Source organism: Scyliorhinus canicula, chromosome 19 (assembly GCF_902713615.1).
Source record: "Scyliorhinus canicula chromosome 19, sScyCan1.1, whole genome shotgun sequence".
Classification (NCBI taxonomy): domain Eukaryota; kingdom Metazoa; phylum Chordata; class Chondrichthyes; order Carcharhiniformes; family Scyliorhinidae; genus Scyliorhinus; species Scyliorhinus canicula.
The window spans coordinates 96789127-96816659 of record NC_052164.1 but is presented as its reverse complement, the minus strand read 5'-3'; the positions used below and the strand labels follow the sequence as shown (position 1 = coordinate 96816659).

At 44.1% G+C, this 27533-nt stretch overlaps 1 protein-coding gene across 11 annotated transcripts in view; it reads left to right on the top strand.

The window, feature by feature from the left end:
* The window catches only part of LOC119954478 (centrosomal protein of 164 kDa-like), a 261857-nt gene that overhangs the window by 160079 nt on the left and 74245 nt on the right, over window positions 1-27533 (top strand). For 10 of the 11 annotated variants that reach the window (XM_038779755.1, XM_038779751.1, XM_038779753.1 and 7 more), the window contains 3 exons: window positions 7325-7411; window positions 22159-22232; window positions 26432-26662. In XM_038779755.1, the coding sequence (XP_038635683.1) occupies window positions 7325-7411; window positions 22159-22232; window positions 26432-26662 (392 nt within the window). The remainder of the gene's footprint in view (window positions 1-7324; window positions 7412-22158; window positions 22233-26431; window positions 26663-27533) is intronic. The other variant, XM_038779752.1, reaches the window with a different exon arrangement.

The window sequence follows — 27533 nt, the reverse complement described above, 5'->3', positions numbered from 1 at the left end:
TGTTGCTCCTCGGATGCCTTCCTGCACCTTTCAATGAACCACTGTTGATCCCCTGACTTGGTGGTAATGGTAGTGGAGAAATGTCAGGTCATGAGGTTACAGATTGTGGCTGAGTACAGTTCTGCTGCTGATGGCCCACAGCACCTCATGCATACCCAGTCTTGAGTTGTTAGATAGGTTCTGAATCTATTCCTTTTAGCACGAGGGTAGTGCCATACCACACGGTGGAGGGTATCCTCAATGTCAAGGTGGGATTTAATCTCTACAAGAACTGTGCGGTGGTCCCTCTTACCAATACTGTCATGGACAGATGCACCTGTGGCAGGTAGGTTGGTGAAGATGAAGTCTAGTATGTTTTTCCCTCTTGTTGGTTCCCTCACCACCTGTCGCACATGCAGATTAGCAATTACCACCTTTAAGACTTGGCCAGCTTGACGGTGCTACATTGAACTCCCCCACCCAGATACATTCTGTGCTCTTGTCACCTTCAGTGCCTCTATGCTTCAGTGGTGGCAATCGAGGAGTACTGATTCATCAGACCAGGAGACTTTATGGGGTTCAGAGTCGATGTTGAAGATTCCCAGGGCAACGCCCTCCGGACCGTGTACCGTTCTGCCACCTGTGTACCACTATGCCACCTGTGTACCGCTATGCCGCCCCATCTGCTGGAATGGTGTCTGGCACATTAGCAGTAAGATATGATTCCATGAGTATGACTATGTCAGGCAGTTGCTCCCAATTTTGGCCCCCAGATGTTTGTAAAGGATCGGCAGGGCTGGGATTGCTTGCCATTGTTGTTCCCAGTGCCAAGGTTGATGCCAGATAATCTGTCTGCTTTCTTTCCTTTTAGACTTTGTAACGGTTTTTGAGTGTCTTGCTGAGCCATTTCAGAGGGCATTTAATAGTCAACCACATTGCTTTTGATCTGGAGTCACATGTAGGCCAGACCATGTGAGAACAGCAGATTTCCTTCCCTGAAGGATATGAGCAAACCAGATGTTTTTTTTACAACAATTGTTTCATGGTCATCATCAGGCTTTAATTCCAGATATTTATTGGATTAAGTTTTCACCATCTACCGTGGTGGAATTTGAACTCGGGTCCGCAGAAGGACCCTTAGGTTTCTGAAGCACCAGTCCAGTGACAATAGCACTACTCCACTGCCTCCACATGTTTCAATCCATTGGTAACACAGATTTTTGCGGGCTCCAGTAAAATACTTCTGTTTTCTACATTTTTTTACTTTGACTTTTTTGGGGGATAAATCATTGCAGCAAACTGAATACACCGTGGAATATTAATGCACTGTGTAATAAAGAACAAAGAAAAGTATAGCACAGGAACAGGCCCTTCGGAACGTCCCTAATCACTTTGAAAGAGTTGTGTTTCTTAGTAATTGAGCCTTTAGAAGTCATTGAATCCCCTGCTATCAACATCCCGGGATTACAATTGACCAGAAACGGAACTGGAGCAGCCATATAAATACTGTGGCTACCAGAGCGGGTCAGAGGCTGTGAATTCTGAGGCGATAAATATTTTCCATCATTTGCAAGGAGAATGATGGAATACTCTCCGCTTGACTGAATCAGTGCTGCTCCAGCAAGACAAGAAGCTTTTAAAACAATTATTTCATGGGATGTGGGCATCACTGGCAACGCCAGCATTTGTTACCAATCCACAGTTGCCTTAACTGAGTGGTTTGCAAGGCTATTTTAGAGTGCAATTGCTGTGGGTCTGGAGGCACATGTAGGCCAGACCAGGCAAGTATGGCAGATTTGCTCCCTTAATTGACCTTAGTGGACCAGTTGGGTTTTTACAACAATAGATGTGTTTGTCATGGTGATCACTCCTGAGACTAACTTAATGGACGAGATTCTCCGCAAATGCGGAGAATCGTAAAGGCTGCCGTGGGACAGGCTGTGACCCACGGCAGCCTTCACGCCCACTTCCGGGGCCGATTCAACCCCCCGGGTGGGGCTAGGAGTGCGGCCCCATGCGTCACGGCGGCGCGGCCTTGACGACGGTCGTCAAGGCTGCACGTCAAGCGTCACACCGGCTGACGCGGCCGATGACGTCAGCCGCGCATGCGCAGTTGCCGTCTTTCCCTCAGCCGCCCCGCAAAACGTGGTCTTGCAGGGCGGCAGAGGGAAAAGAGTGCGTCCGTTACGGACGCACGGCTCCCTTAGCACGGCAGTGGTACTGCCGTGCCAAACGGGCATCTGGCGCCCGTTTCACGACGGCAGCGAGCAGGCGTGTTTGCTGCCGTGTTGAAACGGGCGTGAAGGCCCGGCCGCTTGGCCCATCGGCTCGTGGCGTGGGTTGGGCGTGGGGGGGGTGGAGAATAGCGGGAGGGGGTGAAAAATGTTGGGAGGCCCTCGCGCTATTCTCCCACCCGGCGTGGGGGGCTGAGAATCGCGCCCTATGTTCCTGATTTATTAACTGAATTCCAATTCTATCAGCTGCCGTAGTGGGATTTGAACCCACATCCCCAGATTATTCGCCTGGGCCTCTGGATTACTCGTCCAGTGGAATTCTCACTACACCATTATTTCCCCCAAACCATTCATGACAAAGCAAGACCTGCCTGATTAGCATGCCATCCACCACCTTAAATACTCACTCACATCACCGCTAACGTACAATGAGAACAGTGTGTACACATGTAAGATGCCTTGCAGCAACTCACCAAGGTGCCTTTGACAGTATCTTCTAAACCCACAATCTCTACCACCTGAAAGGACAGCAGACGCATTTGAAGACCACCACCTGCAAGTTTACTTCCAAGCCACACACCATCCCAACTCGGAACTATATCATCATTCCTTCACTGCTGTGGGATTAAAGTGCTAGATCTCCCGAACGTCATGTTTGGTGTTCCTGCACTATGATTGACCGCAACAGTTCAAGAAGGCAGCTCACTCCACCACCATCTTAAGCGCAATTTTAATATGAAATACTGTGCCTACAAGAACCTAGCCAGCAATGCCCATGAAATAACTTTTTAGAAGAGTGATGTTTTGCAAAATGTAACTGCGTTAGAAATAAAATCAGACTAGTCTAGCATGCCACAGATGAGAATGAACTGGTAACACAGCATGCCATAAGCAAAAGAAAAAGAAGATTTTTCAATTAAATAGTGTTTTTCAGAACCTCAGGACGTCTCAAAGCAGGCAGGAGTAATTTCTCAATCTCTCTGCAAGGTGGCATAAACCAGCATTTTCCACTGAAACCAATACTCCACGATAATTCCGATGGTTGTATCTGTTTCTTTAAAAAAAAAACTCATACCCTGATCTAATTTTGAGAATAATGTATTTTTAGAAACTCATGAATAATTTGGGCCATGTGGTTATGTTTCTGAGTTTGGAACACTGAAATAGAATGGCAGAGTACTTAACCATGGACTTATATAACCTATCCCAGTTGATCGTTGTTTTCAGTTAAACAGTGTGGCCGGAACTTTCCGGCCGTTCTGGCCAGCAGGATCTTCCGGTCCTGTCGACGGCGCACCCCCACTGCGGGTTTCACAGCTGTGAAGAAACCCTATAGACAACAGCGGGACGAGAAGCTCCTGCCACCCGCCAATGGGGGAGCCGCCTCCCGCAACCACAAAACAAACAGTGCCGAGCAGAGTACATCCCGCCCAACGAATGCTTGTCGCTGAGGCCCAATAATAATATTCCATCTAGGTACTCACTCAAAAATTCTGAGTAACTCTCTTAATTGCTTGGCTGGTTTCCACATATGAAGAGCTCAGCTAGAGATGCAAAATGAGGTTGACAATACCGAGTTAACGTTTCCCAGAATGGATAGTGGTTGGAACACAACAATACCTCTCAACAGGTTTTTTTTTGGTTGGGGGGGGGGAGGGGGAAAATAAACTACTCAAGGTTCCCACTGCATCTGACTATTCAGCAATCCCTGTGAGTCCAGTGAGGTCAGAATGAGGCCCGGTTTGGTGCACTTGAATTGCATGTCTGTGAAATCGTAGCCCAACAAGGAGAAAGAAAGAGGAAGCAGGGTTGGGAAGAAACGGTGTAAAAGAGGGAACTTTCATTTAGACAGCCCCTTTGGGATTCTTGGGACATCACATGGTGTTCTTAGCTGATTAAGTGCTTTTGAGGTGGAGGCACTGTTTTGTAAGCCAATGAGGCAGTTAATTTGTGCTGTGCACAGCCATTTCAGAAACGGCTAATTACGCTGTTTTTGTGGTTATTGTTTGATGGATATATGTTAGCCATTATACTGGGAGAGCTCTGATGTCCCTCTTCAAATGGTGCCATGAGTTTGCTTGCCTCCACTTACATAGTCAGACAAGAAGAACTCTGAACATGATAGAGATCATTTATAGGCTAGCTTCTGGTTAGTGATTTTAGTTTGGATGCCATCTAATCAATTTCTAATTTGCTCTGTGAAGCACATCAGGGTTATTTAGCTGCAAATTGCATCTTAATAGAGCTTGATCCTATTCACACCCAAAATCCACTTTTCATATGATCCTTTGTTAGCAATCAGGAGTGGATGGGCTTTTATGCCCCTTCAGACCAAGGGCACTGTGGCCAATTATAATTTTGTAACTACTACCCTGGCTAACATCAGCTAATTCCTCACATATAGGGAATTAAACTTGGTACACAAAGCAGTTAACAGGCATACCTAATGATATGAATGTTCATTTGTAAATGGAATGTTTACTCAGGCATCCATCATTTCTCCACAGGTATGTTGTCTATTTAATAGAAATTATTGTAAAGCTTTTTACTTAATGGATGTTGCTGTTGAAAGGCTTCTATCGTCTTGAATTATTATGCCTATAATTGTGACTCCATTTGTGCATTTAATGTTTTTTTAAATAATTCTTAATGTTTCTGTGCTGTTGAGCAATGTCATTAACCACCTTATCAAAAATGTTTCCCTCAGATAAGCATTGAGAGGCTGTGTGATGAGCAAGTTTATAACTCCCATTAGAGTATCTTTATGTGGACAGCCCTCTTGGTAATGTTTGTGCCTCAGTTGGTACTTTGTAAGTGCTACCTGACAGGATTCTTTTGAGCTTCTTTTAGAAGAGATCCAGGATGTATGTTCGGTCTGTTGAAGGCACCAAACGTCAAATTGAAATAAAAGTGTGAACATTGCGCTATTCATTTCTGAATAACGAAACAGGGAACTTGCTCCTGCTCCTTGATGATTCTTTTAAATTAAGTCCTCGACTTTGTAGCTTTCAGTTTACTGATGAAAAAATGATTTGCAGCACTGCAGTAGTCAAAACAACCAGTCTTATTTGGGGGGATGGGAATGGGTATGAATGGTGGGTGGAAATGGGTGGCAAGTGCAGAAGCAACACAGAAACCTGCTACCAACACCAGTGTTCGGGTTTTCTTCCTTTTCCCCATCCTTTCCTCTTGTCCGTTCCCTCCTGGAACTGTCCACATGCACATTTTTAGTGCAGATCAATGGACAACTACAGTGGGAATTAAGTTTTTTTAAATTTCCCTCCATAGTCCAATGATACAGCATTAGTAATGCTGCCCTTGATAAAGTGACTCCGATTAGATACGGAGCCTCAGCAGGGAATGCGCAGCCGAGGCCGCACTTAGTCCAGTTTCCTACACTGAGGAGCCCCGCTTGCCGAAATTCCACAGTGCAGAGAGAGATTTGGATGCTGTTTTTAAATGGCATCCTGATCTCGCGAGCCCTCGAAACGAACCCTGAACCACTGCCCCCAGCCCCAACTCACTGTAAGTGGATCCCCAGGCCCCCCGCACTCTGTCTCCCCCCCCCCCCAAAAAAGACCCCACACCCACACAGGGCAACCCTTGGCCTGACCACTACCGCACAAAAAATGCCAGCTTGGCGTCTTGGCAGTGTCACCCTGTTCACCTTGCCAGTACCAGGCTCGCACCCAGGTGGCACTGTAAAGGTGTCTGAATTGCACCAGGAGTGCCAGGATACCACCCTGCCAGAGACGACCCCCACGAGTGCCGTTCCGTCTCGTCCCTGTTTGTGGAGACCAGCACTCAAAGGTGCTGGGCCAAGGTATCAAGGCAAAGGGGATAGATCTCAACGCCCTGGTTACCTCCAGGAACTGCACATTACAATGAGACTAGCTGCCCAGCACTAATAAGCAGATTTGCCAAAAAGTGATCCCGCCCACAATGGCGGAATCTCACGAGGCGTGGCAAGCTGGGTAGATCCCGAGAGTGGCGTCTCCCAGCATTCACCGGCCACGTTGCACTGCGGTGCACTGCTTTTCATGCACAGCATGGCCAGTAGATCGTGCTCTAATAATTTAATATGAATCAGCAAATATTTTGAGCAATATTCCTCTTGAAAAGTGAAATGTAAAAATATTCTATGATCGCAACTTTAGAGTTGAGACCAAAAGATATTTCCCAATCAACTGTTATTTATCTTAATGTAAATTATAATAATATAAATATTATTGCATCATTATGTAACTTATCATTGTACATCACTAGTTGTCGGAAGATTAGTTCATACTGATATTATGCCGTTGCTCGAAAGATTGAATGCCCATTTAAGCTACAATTGTTGGCAGCCTGCAGCAGGTTGCTTTATTTACATTATTCAACAAAAGCATCATTTCCCAGTCAGCCTCCAGGTTTCCACAGCTTGTGGCGTCCAGTGCAGCTGGCTGGAGGCTACCTCCTCGAAGCTGGCCAGAACACCAGCAGTCCAGCAGGTTTAGAGGCCTTCCCTGGGTGCAGCAGCAGCAAGCATAGCCTGCTCCAGAGAGGGGATCTCTCCCCCACTCCCAGTGGTGGTCTGTCTGCACAAACCTCGCTTTTTAATATTTGAATTTCAAAAAGGTACTTCCTTTTGAAGTACCCTCTCTCTCTCACCTACCTTCCATTACACCCTGCTGCTTTCAAACTGGAGGTCTCAGATCAGTCCTCCAACTTTGAGAGCCCACCAACCACTCTTAATTGGACAGCGAACCCACCATGTGGCTATTAATTGGTCCCTCTGGGGAAAATCACATTGAGTGACTGTTTCTCACAAAGTGCCGGCTTCTGACCCCAATTTGAACTTGATGGCGGAGTTCAGAAGCCCATGGGGAAAATCCTGCCTGATAAGTGTGGTGACGGTTGGAGTAGAAATAAGGGAGGAAATTATTTAAATGCAAACATCGTTGGAATGATGGTGAACTTGACATTTAATGATAGGGTCACTACTTATGCTTAATATAAACAGAATTTCTGCAATTCTTTGCTTAGGCGTATTCTCGGGATCATATAATTAAATGGTATTTGTGTAGAAAATGTGCCGTCCACCTTATCACTCTTAATCCTATTGTATTCAGGATCTTGGGATCCAGATTCAGGCAGTGAAAAGGCTCCTGGGCGTGGAAACCCCCTCACCTCCATTGGACCAGCAACTTAAATCTGAGGTAAACAGATCAAATTAAGTCTCTTTTCCTCTTCACAGTTGTTAGACAGTTCCAGGTTCAACTTCACTGAAATATTATAGTCCTTCGAGGAGTTCCCTTAATTTGCTTAACTTCAGCCGAAATATTGCAATACAACTTTTTTACTGTGTTTACTCATGTGTGAGGCCCTATAGTTAAAGCTTGTGGAGGTTATATCTTTTCCACTCTTCTCTAAATTACTCATTACCGCTTTCTCTTTGTTTTGTTGCTGACTCTCAATGGTGAAACCATTAAATAATCCTCTAACTTCAATGCGTTTTGTTTTGTTGTCTGCTCTCAGCTTGTCCCCTTGCCAATGCTGGAATAATTTCTAATTAAAGTAATTTAAAATGGCCATGGCTCAAAAGGATGGTTCGAATATTGAACTTTGTTTGTATGGATTTTGGATAAGTCTTCGTGAAATTCCACTTGCTTTCCAGTTTAACCTAATCCACTTCACCTAAATTTCTCCAGTGTTCAGGATCAGCAAGTTTCTGAATTGACTACAATGAAGCCTCAGCTAAGGCCACATCATAACCAATATACTATTAGGAAATAGAGACAGTTTAAGTAATTTATTGTGTGTATTAGAAATAAGGCATAAGTTAAAGCTTAATTTATGTTTCTGTATTTATGTGCTAAGAAAGGTTAAAACTTTATTTAGCTTCATGTTAAACATAAGAGCCTGTAAGTCTATAGTTTAGTTTCACTTTAAACTTTACCTACATTTTAATTGAGGTTTTATGAAGTAAACGCAATTACAAACTTTAAGAAAAACTAAGTTGTTGCTTAGCAATCAGAGGCCCAGAATGACAAGCAGAAGCATTTGAGTTCAGTTGGAACTAGGTAACCCAGAAGCAAGAAGCTTTTCACAGAAGCTGCCAGTACAAGCAGGACAATGCAAAAGAACGGAAAAGAAGTCTCGAAAGCTAAAAAACAGTGAGAAAACGGGGAATGGTGGATCACGTGATGTGAGCACAGGAACAGCTATGTTATCATGTGGTCTGACTCTGCTCATCTTACAGTTTTTATTTATATCCTAGTGTACATGTTTTTTGTCTTTTCTTGCTCTGCATGGTTAGTGCAATGTACCAGAGTTGTTTGTCTGTGTATTGAGTCGACTTGGAAGGCTTTGACCCCCGTTGATTCGTGGCAGCTGGAAGAAGTTGGGGTGGGGCCGTGTCTTTGGTGCACAGCTGTTTTTGGGAGGATTCACACCCTAACTGTACGCCGTTCACTGCTGAATGATGGCTGCCGGCGATTGAGTTAATCCCTCTGAATGGCTTGACTCCAAATGTGGGACGTCAAAACTCAGTTTCAGGAGTTGCTTATTCTTATTTGGGCCCAGGAGCACTGTGCTTTATCCTGCTGAGGACAGGGGTTTGTCGATCTCACTTTATGTTACACTAAATTGGGTCTCCCTCTTTGACTGTTGACCTGCTGTCACAACCTTTGTGGTGAGGTCGGCCTTAGGATCCTGTATTTTGGTGGTAGGCGGTGTGTCTGGTGGGTTGGCCCTCTCGGGAGGTTTTCTTTAGATACCTACTTTACAGGCTCTGGGCAAGCCTTGCTTTGTTAGATGGGTAATGCTGGGCCAGGCCAGGCCCGGTGACATGGTCATTATCCTGTTTCTCCTCGGGCAATCGCACCTCCTTTGGAGGTGGGGCATTCCGAGATGGGTGATCCACATTCGGAGAGACATTATGATGGAGTAGATCTGAAGGTTAGGTCTGAGGCGCTGGTCAATGGCTGTCGAGGGGAGCAGTGGGGTGATTCCCAACCCCCAGGCCAGAGCTGAGGAGGCAGATGGGCAACAAATAGGCCAGATAACCGGCAGCCAGGAGCACACGCGGCCGTCAAAGATCAAGGCCTGGCCACCCGAACGAGAACCAAGAGATGAACAGAGCAGCAGTCGGGAATGCGAAGAAGGCCAGGTAAGCGCTGGTGCCGTGTCTCGGGGAATCGGGGAGCAACGGCTAGCAGGAGTGGAGCGACTCGACCAGAGGCCAACCAAGCAGAGCTGAGAGTGAGAGGTATGAGCAGCAAGAGCAAAATTTTGGGGTCCTGGTCTTCGCATTGTGTGAGCTATGGCCGGGCAGGGTCAGAAGGGCATTGGTATCACTCGGATTAGGGCTGAACATCATTGGGGCAGGTCTCAGTGCCATTGCGGACGAATCACCATGTCACCAGCGGGTGGGGCATAGTATGGGTCCCCATAAGTGTAAGTCCACCTCTGGGACCTAGTGAGGTGTTAGGAGGGTTACCTATATCCTTCTTAATTTTGAAACCCTTGGGGGCTAGTGGTGGTTGTATTGAAAAGTGGCACAGACAAATGGATACCAATTTTTGTTGTTTTTTGGATGGCCGAGTGCTTTCCTCTTTTGGTGGTCTGGGTGGCGGGATCCCGCAGTCCTGTGTGTGTGGGGTGGGGGGGCGGGGGGGGGGGGGGGGGGGGGCTCTGATGGCCCTCCCGTCTTGGTGTGGAATTCCCCTTCCGACTATTTCCTCTTGAGTCTTGGGTTTTGACCCCAAGGTGGCCATTTGCCCTTTTGGGGGTGGTGTTGGTGGTTCGATGATCTGCTTTGTCCTTGTCCTTGATCCTGGGACTGGGAGCTGAGGTTATGGGGTCTCAGTTTTTTGCTCTTGGCTCTTCTTGCTCTCTTACTTCCCTTTTAGGGGACCATGGATCGTTAACAAGGGTCTGGTTGTGCCCGGTCCTCTCATTGAATTTGTTTTTGTCTTTTGCCATCTCAAATGTGAGGGGGAGCTGCTTGTTCCGTTCTGCATCTAGATAAGAGCTTGAATTGCGCTGTAAGAGTTAGCCGCATTCCCTTTAGTCCCGGGATTCTTGGATATGGTTTCCTTCTATCATTTTGTAATCATTGAATTTACAGTGCAGAAGGAGGCCATTCGGCCCATCAAGTCTGCACTGGCTCTTGGAAAGAGCCCCCTACTTAATGTCAACACCTCCACCCTATCCCCATAACCCAGTAATCCCAAGGGCAATTTTGGACACTAAGGGCAATTTATCATGGCCAATCCACCTAACCTGCACATCTTTGGACTGTGGGAGGAAACCGGAGCACCCGGAGGAAACCCACGCACACACGGGGAGGATGTGCAGACTCCGCGCAGACAGTGACCCAAGCCGGAATCGAACCTGGGACCCTGGAGCTGTGAAGCAATTGTGCTAACCACAATACTACCGTGCTACCTGTTGCATGTATCCTGTTCTGGTGCAAATGGATCATTGGATCATTTATCCCTGGGTAGATCCTGTTGGAGATTTTGTCCCTGATTCATCCAGTCTTAACGCTGTACTGACTGTTGTTTTGGGGATTTATCTGTTGTACATTTACTTGTTTTGTGCGAATTTGTGAAAAAATTGAAAAACTCCAATAAACAAAACGTTTTTTTAAAAAAGGAGTCCAGGAATGAGACCGAAGAGAGTTCTAGGACGTTAAGATCATAGATCATAGAATTTACAGTGCAGAAGGAGGCCATTCAGCCCATCGAGTCTGCACTGGCTCTTGGAAAGAGCACCCTAACCAAGGTCAACACCTCCACCCTATCCCCATATCCCAGTAACCCCACCCAACACTAAGGGCAATTTTGGACACTAAGGGCAATTTATCATGGCCAATCCACCTAACCTGCACATCTTTGGACTGTGGGAGCAAACCGGAGCACCCGGAGGAAACCCACGCACACACTGGGAGGATGTGCAGACTCCGCACAGACAGTGACCCAAGCCGGAATCGAACCTGGGACCCTGGAGCTGTGAAGCGATTATGCTATCCACAATGCTACCGTGCTGCCCTAAAGGATCAAAGAACAGAAATCTGGAAAAGTGTTCTGTTCAGAGAAGTGGCTGGGTAGCTGACAGATTGCGTGGAAGCTGCAATGCACATGGTGAACCAGGGCAGAGAAATAATGACATGAGGTTGAAACCCTAGATGTTGGATCCTTGGTGAAGGCATCCAAGAGAAAGCTTTGTGTGCAAGGAGATTCCAAAGCGAATTCTTCAGGAGTTTGGAAACCTTCATGTGAAAGTCAGAGTTCCAGTGAGTTCCAGTTGGCCCATAGTGTGACAAGCATCTGGGGAGTTTTGATGAGAAATTCACAGTAGTTGCATTGGGTGACATCTGCCACTTAATTTCAGAGTGTGGATGTCTGACCACAATTTGCCTTTTGGTTTACATGTACTGTGTACTTACTGAGAGCATTAGAGTAAAGAGTAAAAGCTTTATTTGGTAACTTCTGTTCTCATTCCAAATCTGTGTATATCTGTAAAGGTACAGCTGGGCTGAAGAGGTAATGTTAATCTTTTCGTGTCTAATAAAGGTTTTATTCTTTTGTTCAGAGTTAATTGTCAGTCATGTGATTCTGTTCATCCACATCTCCAAAGAAAAAATTAAAGTTAGGATCTATCAAGCTGTGGGACCTGACTCTCCAGACGTCACATCAGCTTGGCAGTGGGCATTTGTCAAACTGGCATGTTAACAATCAAAATGGAGCTGTCTGTAAATGCTGTTGTAATAACTGAATTAGCTGAGTTTTCTTTTGTCCACAATTTGTCGGCAGTGGAGTAGCTAATAGAGCAATTCCACTGGCAGATGGAAGAGAGGTATCCTCGTTGAATACCTTTGCATTTTTATTGAATGCATATGAAAAGCAGGCATTCTGTCAGATTTCCGCTTTTTATTGTGGGTGGGCCAATGAGGTTTGCTGCTTCAGACACACTTCCACTTCTAGACTGATCCTTTCCCAAAGTCGGGTGACTTATGAGTTGCAAGGGACTCACCGTGACGTTATTCACTCTAACTGACCAAGAGGTAGCAGAGACCATTGAAGCTAGTTTGTCAGATATTCCACTGTTCTAAATGTTCCTTAAAGTTTCTGCTGGTAAATGCAGGTGTAACTAAACTGTTAAAACCAGGAAGGCTGTACATCCGTGATGTACGCTGGATTGGCATATATCAAGTGGGGTGAGAAGATTGATGCCACTGAGCTAGTGCTGTCAAAAAGAAAATTGCGATAAATCTTCCTTCTGAACACCAGAAACTCTTCATATAGATGTCAGTGAAGTCATTATAGGCCTTGATTGTTTTTATATACACTGATTTTTTTTAAGAGAGCTGTGTTTTAAACAATTTTGTTGAAGTCAAGATAAAATGAAGTAGTTTGGAGAGGGGACTGTGACATCTGGCCAGAAACAGGCCCATGTGATCTGTTTGTTATGGAGACAGAAACTCAAATCAAAACCTATTGAAAGTAAGGTGCAGGTTTTAATACCTTGACAAAACGGATGTGGCGGCTGGCTTTCCTGCGCACAGACCAGACTCTCAAGCGTCAGACCGACAGATTTTGGAAGATGACTGGTGCAGGGCAGAAGGAACAGACTGTTTTGGGGTTAACTATGAAGTAGAATACTGGTGAGGACAGATCCCCTATTTGAAGAAACAAAGCATGAAAAATAAAAACGAAAATGAAAATCGCTTATTGTCACAAGTGGGCTTCAATGGAGTTGCTGTGAAAAGCCCCTAGTTGCCACATTCCGGCGCCTGTTCGGGGAGGCCGGTACGGGAATTGAACCCGCACTGCTGGCCTTGTTCTGCTTTACAAGCCAGCTGTTTAGCCCACTGTGCTAAACCAGCATGTGGAGAGTTAAAGACTAAGGAATCATCAGAACGTGCCTTGCTACTAGGGCAGCAGGGTAGCATGGTGGTTAGCATAAATGCTTCACAGCTCCAGGGTCCCAGGTTCGGTTCCCGGCTGGGTCACTGTCTGTGTGGAGTCTGCACGTCCTCCCCCTGTGTGCGTGGGTTTCCTCCGGGTGCTCCGGTTTCCTCCCACAGTCCAAAGATGTGCGGGTTAGGTGGATTGGCCATGCTAAATTGCCCGTAGTGTCCTAATAAAAGTAAGGTTAAGGGGGGGGGTTGTTGGGTTATGGGTATAGGGTGGATACGTGGGTTTGAGTAGGGTGATCATGGCTCGGCACAACATTGAGGGCCGAAGGGCCTGTTCTGTGCTGTACTGTTCTATGTTCTATGTTCTACTCCCGGAAGTCCATTTGATTATGCTCAGAAGATATTAATTTTAAAAAGCACTGAAAAAATTCACCCTATTGGGGCAGAAAGAAAAGATCCCAAGAAAGCTGGGAGGATCTTGAGGCTTTAAACACAAGGGGCGGGATTCTCCCCTACCCGGCGGGGCGGAGGGTCCTGGTGTAGCGGAGTGGCGCCAACCAGTCCGGCGTCGCGCCTCCCCAAAGGTGCGGCTAGGCCCGCGCCGGAGCGGTTGGCACCACGCCCACTGACGCCAAAACCGGCACCACGCCTACTGGCGCCAAAACCGGCACCAACGGCCTTTGCCGCCTGGCACCGGGGCTGGCCGGTTCGCGCATGCGCCGGTGGTGACGTCAGCGCATGCGCGCTGGGGATTCTCTTCCGCCTCCGCCATAGTGTAGGCCGTGGCGGCGGCGGAAGAGAAAGAGTGCCCCCACGGCACTGGCCCGCCGGCCGATCGGTGGGCCCTGATCGTGGGCCTGGCCACCGTGGGGGCACCCCCCCGGGGTCCGATCGCCCCACGCCCCCCCCCCCCCCCCCCCCCCCCGCCCCCCCCAGGACCCCGGGGGCCCGCTCGTGCCGCTGATCCCGCCGTTCCAGAGGTGGTTCAAACCTCGGCGGCGGGAGAGGCCTCCCAGCGGCGGGACTTCGGCCCATCGCGGGCCGGAGAATCGCCGCAGGGGCCTCACGATCGGAGTGGCGTGATTCCCGCCCCCGCCAATTCCCGGGTGGCGGGGAATTTCTGCCATGGCGGGGGCGGGATTTTCGGCGGCCCCGGGCGATTCACCGACCCTGCGTAGGGTCGGAGAATTTCGCCCAAGGTTACATTTATGCTGAAAGCACAGTGCAATGTATAAACGTGGCATGGTGTTTTTGCTGCATTAAAAATGTAAAAGGGAAACCATTTCTGCAGTTTAGTGTCTTAATTTTCTCCCCTAATGTGGAGTCCAAAGGTTCCCAAACAACCCAGTAGAGTTGTGGTATGAGATTTCCAAGGTTACGAGCTCTAAGGCAGCAATAGCCGCCATGGAGCTCGAATTGAGTTTGACAGCTGTGAGGCCCCTTTAAATCTTTCAATTTTTTTTCCTGATGGTGGGTGTGGCTTAATCATCTGTTTGGTGCTATCACAACCTTTATTTGTTTCAGAGCCAACCCAGCAGTGTTAAACACTCCCCCGCCCTCGGCCAACCATTACCTCGCTCACTTCCTGCTCAACAACACTCAACCTATCTGCACCTCCCAGTTTTCACTCCAGGGTCACACCAAGTCAGGTGTTATTGGGGAAAGGTTTGCAAAGCACTGGCATGTTTGATGTTGATTTTAGTTTTGTTTGTTCCATAAAAAGTCTTGAAACCTATTGTGTGATCCTTTGCATCAGTCACTGGAAAATTTGTACCTCTTTTAAAAGAGGGCTTAAGTGGGTCGGTGCAGACTCGATGGGCCGAATAGCCTTCTTCTGCACTGTATGTTCTATATTCTATGTTACCAATCTCAACGGGAATTGTAAAACTGATGTTCCACAGTGACAATCCATTAACTCTCATTCACGTAAAGAATCGCCATTTTAGGCAAATTAGACAAATTGTTATGGCCCTTGATGCCATGCTGAGCATAGGTCAGGATTTTTGACGATTAGAGGGGGAGAAATAAATGTTCAAAGTTCTTTCAGGAGGGCTAAATGAATTACTACATTTACACTGTATGTCGGGATTTTATTTATTTGGAAAGTTGATATTGTGATCAACTGTGCAATTAATGTAATGTTTCGATATCTTTCCAAAAGAATCGTAGTTCAGTTCATCCAAAAGTAATTTTAATGCCGATATTGTAATGTGTTCAGTGCTTATTTTTCTTCCAACTTGATAACTTAATTGAAAGAAAACGTATGAAAGGTACCCTATGAAAAAGTATGAGTATTCCAATTTAGTAGGTTTCTTTTGGACAAGGTCCTAAATTAGTACCACAGTCTGGAAGAAATTGTTTAATGGAGATCAACCTGTCATAGGAAACAGCAGTTCAATTATATTTTTGTGGCGTGATGCTGGGGATTCCGTCTGTTGGTTCCGTTTAGAAATTCCCATGACTTGTCTGCTGTTTTAGAGGCTTCTATTTCTGGACTGTTCGTCTGTGCTTGTACCCAAAAAGCAGATGGCAGAGTCACCTTCTAAATGTTAAAGGGCTGTAAATAAGGACTTGCCTAAGTAGCTCTTTAATTTAATAGCATGTACAATGGTAGAACTGGCAGCTGCACTCGGCCATCCCAAATGACCACACAAATCTCCTCCAACCTTTAAAATTGCAACTTTAAAAAAATTAATCATGTTTTTAGTGTAGATTTTGTCATCATCTGGATGACGGATGTCACTGTTGGGAAATGGAGCATTTCCCAATTGGGCATCCAGTACCGCATTAACCACTTGCAAATTATTTAAACGTAAAGATCCCTCTGCTCTTTAGCAAAACGTTGGGCCTGAACTCCAACTACAGAACAGCACCTCTACCACACCTGTGGCACTGCCCCATTTAATTTGAGTGGGATTGGCAAAACACATTTCGCTTTTGACTTAGACTATAAGACAAAGGAGCAGAATAAAGCCACTCGGCTCATCGAGTCTGCTCGGCCATTCAATCATGGCTGATATTTTCTCAGCCCCATTCTCCTGCCTTCTCCCTATAACCCCTGATCCCCTTATTAATCAAGAACCTATCTATCTCTGTCTTAAACACACTCCGTGATTTGGCCTCCACAGCCTTCTGCGGCAGAGTTCCACAGATTCACCACCCTCTGGCTGAAGAAATTCCTTCTCATCTCTGTTTTAAAGGAACATCCCTTTAGTTTGAGATGGTGCCCTCTGGTTCTAGTTTTTCCTACAAGTGGAAACATCCTCTCCACGTCCACTTTATCCAGGCCTTGCAATATCTTGTATGTTTCAATAAGATCCCCTCTCATCCTTCTCAACTCCGGGTACAGACCCAGAGTCCTCAAACGTTCCTCATACGACAAGTTCTTCATTCTAGGGATTATTCTTGTGAACCTCTCTGGACCCTTTCCAAGGCCAGCACATCCTTATTGGAAACCAAGAAGCCTTTCTTTCATCCTTTCACTCTGGACTGACTATGAACCCAAAAGTGAGTGGCCAATGTTTAATCCACTGCACCCTCAGTCCCCTTGCAAGTTAGTTGAAAATAATTGGTACTAGCGTTTTCACTTGGTCAGAGCGGTTGTACATTGAATAGTGTTTAGAACCCTGCTGATGTTAAATGTGAGAGTATCCCAAAACTCAGACGGTAACTTGGAACACTGGTTCTTCATGGTGTATATTTTCAATTTGGTATACTGTGAGGAAGACTATGCTAACCAAGGAGGAATAGTTCAGTCATTGAGCAATTAATAAAAAATATTTGTTAACTTAATAGAAAAAAAAACACAACTAGAAGGACTATAATAAACTACAACGCTTAATTACACTAATGGCCATACACACACCGTATCACACAAAGCTACCTCTTGGTTCCCAACTATCTACATTCCCTGAACCATGAGACACCCCTTTGTTGCCAAATAACATCCACTATTATAGTACTCTTTGAGCTAAATCCAGCAGATAATTACCACGCGCAGGTTATTTGGCTATGTTTGGGGAAACTGCCTTCAATTTCTGTGACGGCGAAATCTTCTCGATTCGAGTTTTGGATCGTAACTGGCTGCCTGTTTAACAATAACTTGTTTTCAGAAAACTTTTTCTGCAGGTGGGTGTGGCTGCGATGTTCGCTGTAGCCGTGTCTCTTTCACCAGTCATTATGCTATGGATATGTCATTCTTTCCGTTTGATATTATCCCCCCTGTGGATCCGGCTTTTGGCACATAAGTGTCAAATTCCTTGGGTGGGATTCTCCCAACGGGCGGCTAAGTGCCGATGCCGGAGGAAAATCGGGAATGCTTTACTCCGGCGTCGGCGCCCGTTCCGGGGCCCCATTCTGCGGCCCACAGGGGGCTAGGACGGCTCTGGAGTGGCTATATGAGCTGGCGCGGAGGAAAGAAGGCCGGGGGGCAGAGAGGCCGGCCCGCTGGCCCAGAGCAGGTTAGAACAGCGCCGGCGGGACTCGGCTTTTTGTTGACGGCTGCTCGGCCCATCTGGCCCGGAGAATCGGCGCGCCAGCCCGTGCCGGCCTGGGAACAGAGAGTAGGCGCATACTCCGACTGGCACTGTGCCGACCACGCTGGTGCCGATGGCGCCGATTCTCCGCACTGTGGAGAATTGCGTCACGGCGTCGGGGTGGTGTGGCGCAATTCGCTCGGCAACCTGGCGGGCGGCCGGAGAATTCCGCCCCTTATCTCTCCACTTTGAAGTTACCTCTTCTATACCCCAGTTTCCTCTAGTCACATAGGTAAACACTTGTTTTGCTCACTGATATACTGATTCCTGTATCAAAATTTCTTCAGACAGCTGCCTTTATTTTATCCCAATTTCATATTTAATCTTAATTTTCGCAATTTTTAACAATCGCATAGAGTAATTGAATTTATTCAAGGAAGGCTTAGACAAATCTTTGATAGACAACAGAGTCAAACTTTGGGGGAACAGACATGAAAGTCTGTCCACAACCAAATCAGCAATACTCTTAATGAATGGCAGAGCAGGCTAGAAGGGCCACATGGCCTCTTCCTGTTCCTGTGTCCTGTGTTCTTAGAGTCTGGAACATACTTTTAAGAATTTCCACATTCTAGGGTTGAGATGAAATTGTGCACTGGTCATCAGAGTTTCATCTTTGTCTTAGAAACAGTTATTCCTTATGTTATACAGGGTTCGCTTGAGCATTTTCAATTTTCTACTTTCTACTGTTAGGAGTTCATAAAATTTTGAACACTCGGGGTATGAAGTATGAACTGTTCCTTTACTTTTGGCACATGAATGCAGTTGTAAACACTGTTGTCTGTCAATCCTCATCTATAACTTTTGTTTATCAAATCAACAGTGGCTAAGTTGATTTCTGTACACGGCATTAGTTTGTTTTTAGTTTGGACATCGTTAAGCTTTCATTTTGAGTCCGATTGAGGGAGAATTACATCTAGAATCCATTGAATCCTTACAGTGCAGCAGAAGGCCATTCGGGTCTCGAGTCTGCACTGACCCACTGAAAGTGCAGCCTCCCTACGCCCACTCCCTATCCGTGTAATCCCACGCATTGATCATGGTTAATCCAGCTAACCTGCACATCTTTGAACTGTGGGAGAAAACCGCAGCACCTGGACGAAACCCACGCAGACACGGGGAGAATGTGCAAACTCCATAGAGTCACCCAACGGCGGAATCTAACCCAGTCACTGGTGCTGTGAGGCACCACTGTGCCACCTATTTGAACTATTAACTACACTTTTATTTAAATGAAATAAATTTTAAGAAGTAGTTGCTGTTCCCCAAAACAAAAGCATCTGATTGAAAATTTGGAGTCAAAATAAGAATGTGTCTCTAATTTCAGAGTGTTCTGTGAGTTCCAACAATTCTGAAAGTTTCAGCATATATGCAAGAGATGGAAACATTGAACATTGTGGAGAAGTTACTGGGATCTATTGTTCAGCGCTTAAACAATTTTGTGCTGATTTGGGAGAACCAGCATTGATTTGCAATGGGTAGATCATGTATAAAGGACCAATTAAATACTTTGAGGGAGTAACTAAGTGGTAGACAGAAGAATATCGACTTCCAGAAGGCTCTGCATAACAGTTAAAGTTGAAGGCAGATTATTGTCCTGGTTAAGAGATTGATTAGGCAGAATAAAACAAAGGTAGGTACAATAGGTATGTAGCTAAATTAGAAAGAGTAACCACAAGGATCTGCGCTGGGCCTCAACTAATGACTTTATCTTGTATGAAAAAGCGATTGATTTAAGTATTTTCTAAATAATGAAAAGCTGGGACGAGTGTAGGTCCATTGAGATTTAATGTTTATGTACATGGATCACTGAAATGTAATGATCTGGTAGAAAAATCCAAAAGGTGAATAGAGCGTTCGCCATTATACCTAGAGGACTAGAACATAACGGGGACGATGCTTTGTCTCTGCAACAAAATGCCCTGGTAAGATCGCAACTGAAGTGCTATTTCTCCATCTGGGCACCATAGCTTAGAAAGGATAGATTGGACAGAATGCAGCCGAAATATACCAAAATGTTACGAGAATTCCAATGGTTGTTAGGAATACAAAGGCAGTTTTAAGGGAATTTGTTTTGGATTGGTAAACATTCGAAATAAGGTATAGTTCTAAGTGTGTTTAATTTAATATTTCTTTATCTAGAAGGTTAAAACCTACGGTTAGATTCATGCTGGACAAAGGTGTTTGCATGTGTGTGGATTGGTGAAGTTCCAGCTGTGTTTCTATTCTGCTTAGAGAGGGCTACGGTGTGAAGAATAAACAAAAGGTATACGCATAGAACATAGAACATAGAACAGTACAGCACAGAACAGGCCCTTCGGCCCTCGATGTTGTGCCGAGCAATGATCACCCTACATAAACCCACGTAACCCGTATACCCGTAACCCAACAATCCCCCCATTAACCTTACACTACGGGCAATTTTAGCATGGCCAATCCACCTAACCCGCACATCTTTGGACTGTGGGAGGAAACCGGAGCTCCCGGAGGAAACCCACGCACACACGGGGAGGACGTGCAGACTCCACACAGACAGTGACCCAGCTGGGAATCGAACCTGGGATTGGACAGAATGCAGCCGAAATATACCAAAATGTTACGAGAATTCCAATGGTTGTTAGGAATACAAAGGCAGTTTTAAGGGAATTTGTTTTGGATTGGTAAACATTCGAAATAAGGTATAGTTCTAAGTGTGTTTAATTTAATATTTCTTTATCTAGAAGGTTAAAACCTACGGTTAGATTCATGCTGGACAAAGGTGTTTGCATGTGTGTGGATTGGTGAAGTTCCAGCTGTGTTTCTATTCTGCTTAGAGAGGGCTACGGTGTGAAGAATAAACAAAAGGTATACGCATATGGGTGTTGCTTTGCAACCGGAGCCTTGTAAAGTAGCTTTTAAGTTTTAGTTTAGCTAATTTGATAACGGTTTGTGAAAGGTAGCTCTGCTGGAAGAAACTGGTTTAGAAGGTTAGAGAGGAAACATCTCTCTCAGCTTTGCTGGAACAAAAGCCATACCATGGAATAATGGTAAAGAAAACAAGTGCAGAGATCTGAAGGGCATGAGTTAAGGAAACTAGAAAAATTAAGAGAAGTTCCAAAGAGTCTGATGTTAAAGGTACCAGAACAGTGCACTGCTCAGTAATAACAAACAGAGTTGAGAAGAAGGCTCAGATGCCAGAAATATATCTGAAGCGATTTTTAGGTTGTGAGATTCTACAATAGCATGTGGAACGTGAGTTGAAGTAATTATGAAAATTGGTGGCTGGAGCTTGGGGTTTGTGTAAAAGCAGTCAAGACAAAGGAAACCTAAAAAGGACTGGTGTAAAATGCTGGACTGGATTTGCTGTTAAACCTGGAGCGGAAGCTTTGTTTAAAGTGTCATTTGGGAAACCTGGTCTGGATTTTGGAATGCAAACTGCTAAGGGAAAGCATTATTAGCAGAGAATATTTTAAAGTGTGTTTTTGGGAGTAAAGTTTTTAATTTTTTCCAATTAAGGGGCAATTTAGCGTGGATAATTTGCCCTGAACGTCCTTGGGTTGTGGGGTGAGACATGGGGAGAATGTCCAAACTCCATTTTGGAAGTAGAGTTTGAAAGCAATCAGTGGTCATCATCTGGGGGGATTCTGAAGAGAAGTCCACAGACACTAACTTGGGATCAGAGCAGGGTGCGAGCATTTGACCGCAGTCATCTTGTGTGCTTAAAAGCGACTTTTTGTGTTAATGAGACCATTACTGCTTGGTAATCCATGTTAATCTTTACATCTGTGTTTATTTGTTAAGACAAGGGGAAAATTGTATCCACCAATTTTTCATGTTTAAGAAATGTTTTCCTTGTTAAAATGAATTAGCAGTCCTGTGACTCTTCCTCCACTTTTCATTTGAAGTAAAAGTTACTGTCTTTTGAGCCAGGGTTCCATTCTGGGATCTTCCCGTCCAGTCATAATATCGACTGGGACCGTAACAGGGTTAATTAAATTCTGAGGAGAGACTACCATTGCATGTGAAAGGCTATTGGGGACTTGTATGAGGCTTTTAGAATATTAAGTCATTAGGTGGAGAGAAATTTTACTTGATGCTGAGGGAGTCAAAGACGAGGGGAAATAATCTTGAACTTAAGAGGCAAACCATTCAGGAGAAAAGTTACTTTTCACATAAAAGGTGGGAGAAGTCTGGAACTCAACCACAAAAAGCAGTCGCTTAAGATTTATGGAATTTTGCGAGCCAAAGCTATTCAAGAACATCGAATCACGGTGGGTAAATGGCGTTAGGAGATATATCAGCTATGATTTTGCTGAATGGCGGAACAGGCTCAAGAGAGTGAATGGTCCCCTGTTCCGATGTTCCCATGATTACCGCATTCAATTAGCAATACAGTTTTAGCATTACTCAACATCTTGTTCTGAAAGCCTCCAAAGATTAACATTTGAATTGACATGCGTTTTTAATGCGAGAAATTACACAGAAAGTAGTGGGTTACAGACAAAATTGTGATTTTCTTTTTCAAAAGTGTGAGGACAGAGATGGCGAGAAGCTAAATCTCGAAGATGATGAAAGAAGAAAAAGAGCAGAAGCTGCTGAAAGGTAATTATCAGATAGTCAGGGTCAAACCCTAGTCGTATGTATGTGAATTGTCAACCCAAATACCAATCTTTTATCAGAGGTTTACATTAGTGATGGTCCATAAACTTTGGGCACCAGGTAGCATTGTACAGCTTGATGCACCTCAAGTAAGGGACGCATTCCAGATTGAACAGGATTTGTTTCACTCTGATGCTTGTAAGCTTTATTTCCCCTCGACTGGTTTTAACTGCGTTATTTGGGTATACATCTAAACATGAAGAATATTGCCTACCTTGTGTTATCCTGTTTTAATGCTTGGCTGTATTGTAAAATATTGGTCAATTGCTTTCCCATTGCTTAAAGTTCTTCTGAAAAGATCGCGGTATTTGTGACTACAAATGACTTGGAATGTTTGAGTTCATAGTGGCAGGAATGTGACCTACTTCCTAGGAATTAACTTGTTCCTTTAATTTAGTTCTTCTTTGAGTATGAACACAAAATTTGTATTTTGCCTCATGAATCTGCCCTCCCATTCCTACCGATTGTGGATTTGCCTCGGAGTGAATTGAGTTAGCCTGTTGATGGGGAAAATTAACTATTTGCAATTTAGCTCATTGTGTTCATCACCTTGACAGACTATTAAATGAGGTGGGTGTTATCAGAACCATCAATAGAATCTATTACCCTGGGTAAAGTGTTGCTTACCAGCATGATTATGGTTATTTTGATTATCAATAAATTGACATGTAAAACAGCATCGAACTACTTTGGTGACCTGCAGAAGAAAACAAATAAAAGGGGGGTAAAAGTTATCTCTGACATTTGTATTGTGTCCAAAAGCTGTCTCAGGATCTACAGCTGCACCTATAAATTAGCCCAAAGCATCTCCGCTAATTTGAAGAGCCATGAAATGTAGTTTTTTTTAACGTTAATTTATCGGTAACCAAAATAACTGTAACCATGTTGGTAAACAACTCTTTAACCTGGGTTATTGACTCTATTTTAATTCGAACCAAGATGGTTCTGATAATACCCGCCTCATTTAACAGTGTGTGAAGCTGATTCAAGGTGATGAACAGGATAAGCTAAATTGCAATATGAATCAAATTTTACAAAGGACAGCTAAAATCAGTAGATGAGACGATCTGCTTTTCTTGTTTAAAAAAATTTTTTTTTTAGGGTACCCAATTCATTTTTTCCAATTAAGGGGCAATTTAGCATGGCCAATCCATCTAGTCTGCACAACTTTTAGGTTGTGGGGGCGAAACCCATGCAAACAGGGGGAGAATGTGCAAACTCCACACGGACAGTGACCCAGAGCAGTGATCCAAGCTGAGACCTCAGCGCCGTGAGGCAGCAATGCTAACCACTGTGCCACCATGCTGCCCTTGGAGAATCAAACTTTTCTAATCTGCAGCCAGCAGAGGAAGGCAAAACAGGCAATGAAAGAAAACGCACTACTGCCAGTAAAGCTAATATAATGTTTTCACTCAAATAATTCAGCTTTAAAATAGAGGAATCTGGAGGAAATAATGTGGATAGGAATAAGAAAGGTAAATCTCTCATTTTTAAATTTTTTTTTTATAAACACTCTATTCCTTCTGCATTTTTCCAACTCAATATTCTTGGATTCTGGATTTTGGCAATGCTGCTGACAGCTTGTCTGCTATCAATGTAGTGCTCAGATAACTGAAGCAGCAGCATCTTCGTGGAGCTTCCGTCAGGAATTGATAATGTGAAAAAACTATAGTGGTTTGTCATAATAATAGTTTTTTGTTCTTGGTCCTTACTCTTTCCCTAACTTCCTGTGAAGCGAGAATGAGAAGATTGCATGTAATGACAGACACGAAGATGAAAAAAATGAGAGTCTTTTAAGTAATCTGCCAGACAAGAAGGAAAACGATGATTGCCCTAAGTATAATTGGAGTATAGTGGAACTAATGGCCAGTAAGAAGCAGCCTACTGCCCCTCTAGAGCAGTGGGGCTTCAGAATGAAGCTAGAGTCTTGTATCGTGTGATTGGATTATGTTATTGCATGATGACACTGTAGATTTTATGATGACTGTTTTATGTGTTATATCTTACCGCAATAGGCAGTCCTTAATTGAATATTATTTTCTGTCTTATTCCTCCTCTTTGTATTAAATTCTTAGTCTCACATTGATTTTCAACCCTCTTTTATACCAGAAATTGAGAGAAAATGTTTTGGCTCGTGAACTGCCATGGCAGGAAGGGTAAACAGTTGTAAGAGAATCATTGAATCTTGTAGCACAGAAGGAGGCTATTGAGACCATCTTCCTTGTGTTAGGTCTTTGAAAGAGTTATCCATTTAGTTGAGCTCCACTCCTCTTTCCCCATAGCCCTGCAATTTTCTACCCTTCAAGTATATATTCAATCCCCTTTAGAAGGTTACTATTGCATCTGCTGCCATCATCATTTCAGGCAGTGCAATCTAAATCATCATATGTTGCTGCATGCAAAATGTTCTCATCTCACCTCTGGATAATAGTGGGGTGAAATGGCTTCAGCGGTTGCAGTGAATAATTATATAAGTGTCATTTTTGAAATGTTTAAAAATTAGCTTCCATGTGGCAATTTTTAGGGCACAATTATTAAAAGGCTATAAAAAGAAGGGTAGAAGAGATTGCAGCAGTTCCATCACATTGCCCCACTGGATCCTGCATTGCTAAGTGCATCAGAAATTGCTGTTTAGCTGTGGGTGATCATCAGGAGAGTAAAAGTCAATTCTCAGCTGTTTTAGCTAACACTACAAGATATTTGGATCTTCAACCTTCATTTAATATTTAATGTGCAAAAAATTACTTTCCATAGATTTTGATAGTTAGCCAGCAGAAATGGAGAAATGCTTCAATTGTGGCCATGTCAATATGAGCTGATTCAGTGAACCAGTATCTGAATTTGATGTCCAAACATTACCATAGTCTATTGTCTTTGGAGAGGCTGCTGCTTCAGTTTTTCTCTGTGTTTCCTCAGTCAGTGCATTGGACACTGATTTCACTGATGATTTAAATTGGAATTGGTCACATTCCTACTTAGCAAAATGTCAGTTTCTGTCTCACGGCGCCGAGGTCCCAGGTTCGATCCCGGCTCTGGGTCACTGTTCGTGTGGAATTTCCACATTCTCCCTGTGTCTGCGTGGCTTTTGCCACCACAACACAAATGTGTACAGGGTAGGTGGATTGGCCATGCTAATATTGCCCCTTAATTGGAAAAAATGAATTGGGTACTCTAAATTAAAAGAAAATGTCAGTTTCGTGGTCTTTTTAAAATTCTAAATTATAGATGAATGATTGAGACCCAAAATAGAGAACCTTGCAAAAGAATCAAAAGAATTATTATGGGCCAGGGTTTGGAGAACACCAAAGTATATCATGGAGTTCACATGACCTGTAGCTGTTTATAGATTTTGGTTATGAGGAACATAAGGCCACAAGCACCTTTAATCAAAAACAAAGTTTATTCTACAAATTCAGTTGACATTTTATAAACACACAATAAACATTTTTATCAATTACAAACATAAACATCCCCCACAGATACAGTACTCTATATATAACCCTTAATAACTTCCTTTTACTGTTTCACTGAAGTAACAACATCCATAAACCAAAACACCTTTTTTCACAAAACAGTAGGTTTGAATTCTTTGCAGAAAACAGGTTTACTTTGAAGTTATCAAGTGATCTGAAGACACCCTTTAACATGCAGAGAGACCAGAGAAGCCTTCTTTTGTCTGAATCCAGCTTCCAATTGTCCAAACCGAAAGTAAAACTTAGAGCCACAAACGGCTTTCAGCTCAAAGCGAAAGTAAAAACCAGAGCCACCGCCCAGCTCCACAACACAATGACATCACTGCAGCCATTTGAGAAGACAAACAGTTCTTAAAGGGACATTCCCATGACAGAATAGGCACCCTGGGTAGGTGAAACCAAGCTTAAGTTTGAATATTAATTTGGTGGATGGAAGGCTGCAAGTTGGACCCAACTTAGTAGCATCTCCACCGGGTTCTTGATGTAGCCATGCTTCTCTGAGGTCAACACTGAAGCCAACTCGCACTCGCATACAAGAATCAGACTGGGTATTATGGGCTCCTGTGGACAAAGAGGCTTCAGAATTTGGGGACAAATACTGGTCAGCCTTTGTAAGTAAGATTGCCAATCATACTCTATTTAGTTTCCATTGTTTGTTTTGAAAAACAGACGTATTCAGGACAAGCAGAAGCAAGAGCCCGAACTGATGGACAAGGGGTCACTGCAGACACAGAAATCTGTGGAGGACCTCCAAGGCACATTGAGCGAGGAGCTAGGAAAGGAAGAAGGTCAGATTCTCCGTGACAGGGAGGAGCAGCTTTGTAAACTTCGAGATAAGCTCAGGCAAGAGGAAGAAGAGCAAACGCAGCAAATTTATCGAGAAAATGAAGACAAACTCAGGTATTATATTCTGAGAAATGGGCAATGAGCTTTATCCACTACCTACCAAGAGTTTGAGCTTTTACCATAAATTATCACTTTAGTCTTGGATTGGTTGAGTGCTGCATTGTTCCGAAGAGATGTTAAATAAAGCCCACTACGTCTGCCCATTCAGATGGTTACTAAAGATCTCATGGCACTACTTGAATTTACCCAACATCCGTCAACAATTCCTCATTAATCAATAGCACCAAAAAAAAATTAACTGTTCATTCATCACATTGCAGGTTGCAAGATATTTGTGTGTGAATTGTCACCATGTTTTACTGGGATAGTCTTTAAGCTAACTTTCCAGACAAAAAACCCACAGAAGCAGGTAAAACTCCAGTTATTCACTCTGTCCAATGTTACCTTCCACTGATTTCAATGGAAAATGAAATGGATCTGCATGCAAAATCACTGTTGCGCTAATTTCATCAGTTTCCTAAGTTACATTAAAGTTCTCCACATTGAGTAATTAATTAATCATTTTTATTGTCACAAATAGGCTTACATTAACACTGCAATGAAGTTACTGTGAATGTTTTGCAACTGTGGTCACAGAAATTCCTTTGATTGTGTACAACTGAGCGGCTTCATCTTTAGAACTTGTAACCCACTTTCCTGTTCCATCTCGAGTGGTTACTTACTAATGTAACCTTAAACTACAATTTTTTTTTTTTTTTTTTTTTTTTTTTAAAATTTAGAGTACCCAATTATTTTTTTCCAATTAAGGGGCAATTTAGCATGGCCAATCCACCTACCCTGCACATTTTTAGGTTGTGGGGGCGAAACCCACGCAGACACGGGGAGAATGTGCAAACTCCACACGGACAGAGCCGGGATCGAACCT